Source organism: Cryptotermes secundus, unplaced genomic scaffold (genome assembly GCF_002891405.2).
Source record: "Cryptotermes secundus unplaced genomic scaffold, Csec_1.0 scaffold537, whole genome shotgun sequence".
Taxonomy (NCBI): domain Eukaryota; kingdom Metazoa; phylum Arthropoda; class Insecta; order Blattodea; family Kalotermitidae; genus Cryptotermes; species Cryptotermes secundus.
Genome location: NW_019740661.1, coordinates 2,266,464 through 2,275,019, shown reverse-complemented (window position 1 = coordinate 2,275,019; position 8,556 = coordinate 2,266,464). Strand labels below are relative to the sequence as shown.

Below are 8,556 nucleotides of genomic sequence, written 5' to 3'. Positions count from 1 at the left end.
CACTTCAATCGCAATATATATTTTCCTTATGCTGGTTGTCAAGAATAGAGATTGCTATATAACAAACTCTGATGTCCACACCCGTAATACCAGATTTAATCATGACTTGCATCTTCCGGTGGTAAAAAAATATCAAAAATATAATGAAAATTATGGTGCATAAGTTGTGTGGAGGCAAAAATTTTATGAAAAATATAGTACGTGGTGCAATCCAAAAGTTCCCGAAATATATTAATAAAAACTATTATGTCTTACCTAGATCTTATTCTGCACCATCACCTTCAAAGTAGTCCCCTTGGGAGCGCATACACCGATCCCAGCGTTTCTGCCACTTTTGAAATGCATCCTGGAAGTCTCTCTTTGTTAGGGTGTTTAGTGCTGTCTGCGGTTCTGCTTGAATTTCCTGAACTGTATCAAATCTTCACCCCTTCAGCTTGATTTTCATCTTGGGGAAGAGAAAGAAGTCACAAAGAGCTAAGTCTGGCGAGTACGGTGGGTGGGGAACAACTGCCATCTTGTTTTTAGCAAAAAATTCCTGCACAATGTAAGCCAAATGCGGTCATGCGTTGTCATGGCGGAGTACCCAGTCATTTGTGCGCCACTTCTCTGGACGTTTTCTCCTCATGTCCTCCCTCAAATGCCTTAGAACATCGTGATAGATCTCTTTATTGACTGTCTGACCAGGAGGGATGAACTCCTTATGAACAATCTCGTAAATATCAAAAAAACAGATCAACATGGACTTAATTTTGCTCTTGACTTGTCGAGCATTTTTTGGCTGAGGTGAAGAAGGGCTCTTCCATTACAACGATTACTGCTTACATTCAGGGTCGTAGTCATAAACCCAACTTTCGTCAACAGTGACAACCTTCTAAAGATAGTTTGGGTCCCCTTGAAGCTGTTGATGAAGTTCCCTGCCGACTTCCAAGCAATGCTGCTTCTGTACATTTTTCAGCAGTCGTGGCACAAACTTCACCACAATCCTCCTCATGTTCAGTTCGTCTGACAAAATTCGTTGACATGTACCTTAACTTAGTCCCAAAGGTGTTACAGAGGTCTTGGATGGTCAGTCTACGATCTTGCAGAATCAGATCCCTAACTTTCGTGACATTTTCTGGTGTGGCGCCAGTTGACGGCCATCCCAAATGATCATCATCATGAGTTGATATTCGGCCATTTTTGAAATGCTTATACCAGTCATAAGTTTGTGTTTGGCCTAAACTGTTGTCACCAAAAACTTGCTTCAACATTTGGTGCGTTTCTGCAGTGGTTTTCCCAAGTTTAAAACAAAACTTTATACAGACACGCTGGTCTCTCAGGTCAGCCATCACAAAACTGCGAACTCACGGAAACACAACAATGGAAATACATTGACCAACAATAAACGCAACCACTCAACTTGACGCCGTTTGCCACACTGATTCAATAAGGATGTGTGGGGAGACACCGAACGATATTTTGTTGTACTCATAACGATTTGCACAAAAAATTCAAATTTGGGAACTTCTGGATTGCACCACATATTTTATCATTAATTTATATCCAAAGGTATTTTATCTCCAAGAAAGCAGTCTTCTGGGATTTGGCACCGTGTATATGTGGTGTTAACCGACGTTTCGGAGGAACACAGTCTGCTTTTACCGGTTCTCACGGTCTCCTCGCTTGCAGATTTCTTATATTTTTTCTTCTACCCTGAAGATGGAGGCGATACGTTCCTCCGAAACGTCGGTTAACACCACATATACATGGTGCCAAATCCCAGAACACTGCTTTCTTCATAGTCACTGCCATGAAAGCCTCAAATCTTACACGTATTTTATCTCTCTCTCTCGCTCTCTCTTTTTTTTATTCTGTCTCTCATGACTTTTTTCCTTCTGTACTTCTTACAAATTGGGGCCCGTGGTAGCATAGTTGGTTGAGGCACTATGCTACAAGCAGGAAGGTTGTGGGATCAAATCCCGATGAGGTGGATTTTTTCAATTCACCTAATCCTTCCAGCTGCACTATGGCCCTGGGGTCATCTCAGCCTCTAACAGAAATGAGTACCAGGAATATTCCTGGGGTAAAGGGCATCCAGCATGTAAGGCTGACGCCCTCACTGCCATCTGTGAGCCAATTGTCTAGAAAATGTGGAAGCCTAGACCTCTGACAACCCTATGGGCTTCCACAGCCTGTTACAGGGATACCTTTACCTTTTTACCTTTACCTATAAATTGGAAGCCAGGATAGTGCAGTCAGTATAGTGACCGGCTACAGGCTGGATGACTGAGAGGTTGGAGTTCTAGTTGGAGTTTTCTCTTCTGCATGTCATTCAGACAGGCTCCAGGGCCCACCCAGCCTCCTATCTAATGGGTACAGGGGGTAAAATAGTCAGGGCATGAAGGTGACAAGCCACATCCAACTAGTCCTGAGGTCAAGAAAATGTTTATCTATACATCCACTTCCCCATACGTCTTCAGGGCACAGTCCTTAATTAGTTAAGTAATATGGGTATATAGTAACATTTAAATAAACATACAGTATTTTTCCTGTATTTAATATTTCCTTTTTCAAAGTATAGCCCTAACTAATTAGCAAAATTTTCCTACATTTTTTCTTTCTGTAATTTTCTTTTACTTTTCCATTTATTACCGTTCTACTTCTCCAATACCTAAAACTCTGTGTTCCTTATTTTATGATTATTATATATCTTTTCATATTTCCTGTCCTCCAGTTTATTTTCATAACCATAGATTTATTCAAATTGACATTCCTTCTATCCAAAATTCCTTACACGTTGTAAAAACCTTACGAAAATTTATTGCTAAAATACTTTTATTCTATTCTCATATAAGGTTGTCATCTGTCTTTAGCTTGGTCTTCTGTTATTCTTTGTTTTATCTTATCTGTCACCATGCTGAACTACCCAAGAGGTAAGACACTTCTCTCTCTTGTCAGATTTTACAGCGAGAATAGAGGTTTGGAGAGTAAGTGGAGATCAGTGTCTTGAGTGGTGACCAAATTAATGGCATGTGTTGAGTTTCATTTCAATAACATTGTCCCATTTATAATTACACCTGTCATTTTCATGCATCTCAGAGCTGATACCTTACCAAATAACTTGTATACTGTAGTTAAAAATCTGATTTCATTCATTTTCATTGTAATTAATATGATGTTAACAGTATCATTCGTTACTTTGTCTATATAATTTTTTAAATAAAGTGTTGGTAAGGAATGCATAAGATTTTATATTTTGTTACAAAGGTAGGGCTTTTAGTTAGATTTACTGTACCTTTTAGAGTTGTATGCCCTTTCTTAGTAACAAGGATATGCCAATGATAAAATAAGAGCCAGAAAACTGTCTGTCACTTCAGAAACAACAGTATGTTTTTACTCCTAGATTGCCTTCAGGACTTGCAGATTTTGAGGCCTTTCAGTGTCATAACCTGTGAGCAGTCTGTTAATGCAATTTTGATGTTACAGCGGCAGATAGATGTATATCGACTGGATCCCAATACTACATATGTGTTCAGAATCTGGGCCAGTAATGAGCTGGGGCCAGGAGAAGAAACTGTGCTGGAGGCAACTACATTACATGACATTGAAGAGATAGGTGAGCTGTGTGTGCTCTTGTCAGTGACGCTTATAACACTTTCACCCTTTTGCTCTGTTTTTAATTCAACAGGGAGAAAATGACAGTTTGTATTTATTGAATTACCTCTCCTATGTTGGGATACCTAGTGGTGTAAGGCACTATGCTGCAAACCAGAAGGTTGCAGGTTCCCAATGAGGTCATTGAATCTTTTTTCAATTTATCTAATCCTTCCAGCTGCACTATGGCCCTGGGGTTGACTCAGCCTCTAACAGAAGTGTGTATCAGGGTTCTTCCTGTGGGGGTAAAGGGCGGCCAGCGCATAAGGCTGACAACCTAACCGCCATCTGTTAGCCATTTGTCTAGACGATGTGGGAGCTTCAACCTCTCACAACCCTATGGGCATTCATGGCTTGTTACAGGAATAACTTTACCTTTTTTTTTTACATGTGTCTGTTACTCTGATTTCATGTTGAAATATAACTAACAGTAAAACTATAAGTATTTTGTAGGTCTCTGTATAATGAATATAACTGAGGACCCCAGTTGGAAGTATGTATTTATATATTTACACTGAAACTGATTTTTTTTTTCAACAGAATTGGCTCGCCATCTGCTGCAAGGAGCCCAGACTTTTGACACACGTGTTTGGGTGGCTGCAGTAGCTGTAGTGATGGGGACACTACTTATGCTGGCTGTTGGAACTTGTTACTTGTTATATAAAGATTGTCACATCCCTTCTAGTAAGTAGCTATAATTGTCAGAGATTGTATACAGTGATGAATGCAATTCTGTAATGTGGCATTCTGATGAATTTGCAGTACTGAACTTCCACTTCATGGAGCATTAGACCCTGATTTATACTGGAACTCTGTTGTAGTCAGTCATGTGATTCAGCCATTTATTAAGTTCCTGCAATGAAGAATGGAAGATGAATAGGAAAGGATGACATCTTTCTCCTCAAAACAAGTTTAAACCAACTTTAAAGTAGCAGGGAAGAAAGTTGTGCTGTTAGTCAGGAGCAGGGAAGACCAACAAAACACTAGTTAGTGGCATGCATACAGTGTGTTCAGAAGCAAAGACTTTGAATTGATAAGGCAAATTACACAAAAGAGAGCATGCAAATTATAGGGGCCTCTCAGTTCATGGGCTGGGCATCATGCAGATGCCAGTATTAATTTGTGTCTAAATGCATCAGTTCTGTATCCTGCTTTGCACTTGATGGTAAATCATTGTCACTATTGCTGCAGATGTCCTTGGGAACCAGACAGTTCCTGCAATCTCAGAGTAACAGTGTGTCTTTACAAAAATTAACATGAAAAAAAGTGTGTTTGTTAGGACTGAATATAAGGTACTTGTTTCATAGACAAATACTATATCTTGACACTACCACAGGAAGGCAGGTGTGTGTTTTGCTTCAGAATTCCAGATTCATATCCATGTTTCCCATTTGTAAAGTGTTTTATGTTGTAAAGAAACATCAGGTGATGTGCTGTTTTGTCTTATTTCTGAGCAAAGAAATTATTCTCAAATTCTTTGGCATTAGTTTCTGGACTCTACTTGTAAGGTTCCTTAGACACAGCTCCCTTTTAGACACCATGCTAACAGGCATTGTGCCTGTAGTCTCAGGTGTTGATGTTTTCTAGGCCAGCAGGAAGAGATATAATCTGTGATCCCAATCTCTCTGGTGCATCCATACACCCTTATTATGTTATGTTGAGCAGTGGGTTAAGTCTTTGAGCCTAGAAGTTAATCTAAATAATATTTTAAAATCCAGTTTGTACTGCACAGAAAACACTGTGGCCCCATTACAAAGATAAGTTGGTTAATACTGTGTAGGGTAGTAATCGCTGTTTGTCTGAAAATCATAAAAACCCCATAAACGTATTATGTGGGGGAAAATGCAGATATTTTTAATATTAAAGCTGATGGTATATACAGTGCTCTCAGAAAGTCGCTGTGCATTTAGGCTGCAGTATGCTGCAGTGTGTTGGTTATGCAGTTGATTCTCAGTATCAAAATTGCCATTGAAGTGTGCTGTTTTTGTGTGACGTTTCTCTGTATTCAGTTGTTGAACAGCGGTTGAAGTACAATACCAGTGAAGTGTTTAATTAATTTTTTTCTCGTTATGGTTCTTTCAATGAGGAACATGTTTTCTTGTTGAACACATCCTTTAAGAAGGCAATAGATATACTGATTTAGTGCAGGAGAAATTTGCCAAAAAAGTCCCAGAAACACCTGTGCCTTATCACAATGCAGTTCATAGACTTATTGAGAAATTTCGTGAAACAGGCTCAGTGTTGGATGCCAAAATGAAGTGCAAGACCATCTAAACTTAAGGATGAGAAGTTTTTGAACATTCTGACTATACTACGCAGTCCATCAAAATCATTGCACAAGTTGTAACAAGAGGAAGGTATTGGCTTGCAACGGCACATAAAATGGCCTGAAAACAATTGAAACTCTTGAAGGAAAAATGAACAGTGAACATTACTGTTCAGTGCTATATGATTTCATCGGCCTACTTGAGGAAGATGAAATCACCTACTGCTGGTTACAACAAGATGGCAGTACTGCACACACATCTAACAACTCTATGAAACTTCTGAATGAGATTTTTGGAGAATGTGTCATCTCTATAAACTTATGGCCCCTCGCTCGCTGGTTCTTACTGCACCAGAGCAGCAAAATCTGCAGCGTATCATGATCTCCCACACATACTAAATGTTTTAAAAACTGCAGTGACTGCATGCATAAGAAACATCTCACAGGCAGATCTGAAGAAAGTGTTTGTGAATAAAATTAAACGGGTTCAGATCTGTATAAACACTTTTGGACATCACTTCCAACACCTTTTATAAGTGCATAATGACTTTCCAAATGCACTGTACAATAACCACTTTGCTGTAAAAGGTTAATACATAATGCAAAGTCCCTTCCTTCCAGTGCAGCTCAAAAACGTTACACTTTGAAAGCATGTTAACTCTCAGTTCGTGTTCATTCTCTTCTTATTTGTTAGTGCATTGCATTTATGTTCATGTGGAGAAGCAGCTTTTTGTAGTGACAAGCAAATTATGATGTACATGCAGACTGGCAGTGATAAAAGAAGTTTTATTTCAAATACAGTCATTTTTCATTTCTTAATCATCCTGATTTAGAAACAGCCAGCTGTAACATTCTAAACTTAGGCTGCACCGTAGCTCCAGCGGTTAGTCGCTGGCTTCCCACTGCGGCGGGTCGGGTTCGATCCCGGGTCTGGTCAAATGGGATTTGTGGTGGACAAAGTGGCACTGGGGTGGGTTTTCTCCAAGTATTTCAGTTTCCTTTGCCAATCTTCATTCCACCAAATTCTCCATCATCATAATCACCCGGGGCAGGCTAGAATAGGCCAATCAGTGGTCGCTGTGCCGAGTGGACCTAGTTGGACTCCACTCCCCACTAAGAAAATTAAAAATAGAAAAAAATAATTTAAAACATTCAAAACTTGCTTATTATATACAGCTTCTAATCAAGTATAGCTTCTCTTTCGATCTTCCTTCTTATCCTGCATTTCTAATCTTCTTTAGAAGAAATGCCATTTTTGCTACAAGAGTCCTCTGTTTATGAGACAGAGTTTTGTCTCTGTAATTTCTTGATTTCAGCCTATGTAGAATCAGGTGCTGAGACACATGCCTGCATCCACCAGTGATCAAGTTACCTGTTCTCTAACTCCTTCCAGTGCCACACCACAGAAAACAATCATTGTGTAATGTTTGAATTTGGTAGGTATAATAAGCATCATGAATTCTCAGTTCTTCATTCTGGATCTTCTTCAGGTGAAGGTTTCTTCATTCTTAATTTCCTGTTGTGAGATACTGACTTGTTGTGCAGCATGGTCTCTCTACAAGAAACACTTCTGACAGTGCTTCAACTACAAAACTTTACTTCTGACCTTATCTTGCTGACTAAACCCTATGTCCATCTTCTTTGATATATTCTTCAAGAATTTATCGTTTGCTTCAGAGTATCATTACAACTGAACACGTTGTGTGTGTTGAGATTTTATGTAATGTGTGGAATGTCTAATTTGGGTGGATTTGTTACAGTCAGGCTGTAGTCCGTAATTATTGACGATGTGTAGGAAATGAGTTGTGAATGTAAAGCCTGTTATGTAATGCACAGTTGTGAAAATAGATGATCTGTCCATAGATTTGAATCTAAATGGCTCTGATAATGGTACTTAACACTCAGGATTATTGAATTCTTGGACTTCCTTCATCGTCTGGTGTTCCAAAGAACACAGCCTTTTGGAAACTAGATCTGTTTCAACTTCAGGTGAAAGGGTGGGAGGCATCTACTTTGTTGGGTCTTGTAGACAGAGCTGACTTCACCCACTGGACAACCTGTGTCAGTATAACTACACCTGAGATCAGGTTTTGTTAGTGAGAGATAACAGGAAAATTTACAATGGAAACTGGGAAAGACATAAAGACCTGACTTGAAAATAAAAGTAACATCAACCAGCCCTCCACCAAAGAAAAAACAGAAAGATAGTGTTGGCTGCTAAGATTTTGTTAAACTCACTCATGTTGCATGTTATTTGGCAACCATTTAATTTAAAAGACAATCATTGTGAAGTAAAATACAGAAAATTGATGCATGGGACTATATTAACAAGATTGTCATAATAAATATGCAATTTTAATGCATTGCAGTTTTATTTTGAAAAAAACTGAGGCCAAGAACAGGTCCTCTTGCACATAAGCCATGGAGATGGACAAAAATATGGAAACACATCATGAAATGCATGCATGAATTGAAGTGTTTATTTTAGTGACGTTTGTAGGTGACACTGTCATATCTGCCCAATACCACTACCTGTACAAGCTCTGAAATACGTTGCAAGCTTCATTTGTTGTTGAGACGGTGTTCTGTGCAGTTTTTAGTACATAATGCCAGAGCTAACAGAATTCGAACTTGGACAAATTGTTGGAGCCCGTATG

At 39.1% G+C, this 8,556-nt stretch overlaps 1 protein-coding gene across 4 annotated transcripts in view; it reads left to right on the top strand.

Moving 5' to 3' along the window:
* The window catches only part of LOC111872530, a 50,196-nt gene that overhangs the window by 15,658 nt on the left and 25,982 nt on the right, over positions 1-8,556 (top strand). For 3 of the 4 annotated variants that reach the window (XR_002844238.2, XM_023866539.2, XM_023866538.2), the window contains exons 4-5: positions 3,466-3,595; positions 4,174-4,317. Coding sequence is in view for 2 of the 4 variants with exons in the window: in XM_023866539.2 (XP_023722307.1) it covers positions 3,466-3,595; positions 4,174-4,317 (274 nt within the window). In the remaining 2 variants the exon portion in view is untranslated. Of the gene's footprint in view, positions 1-3,465; positions 3,596-4,173; positions 4,318-7,215; positions 7,336-8,556 lie in introns of all 4 variants that reach the window. The other variant, XR_004513909.1, reaches the window with a different exon arrangement.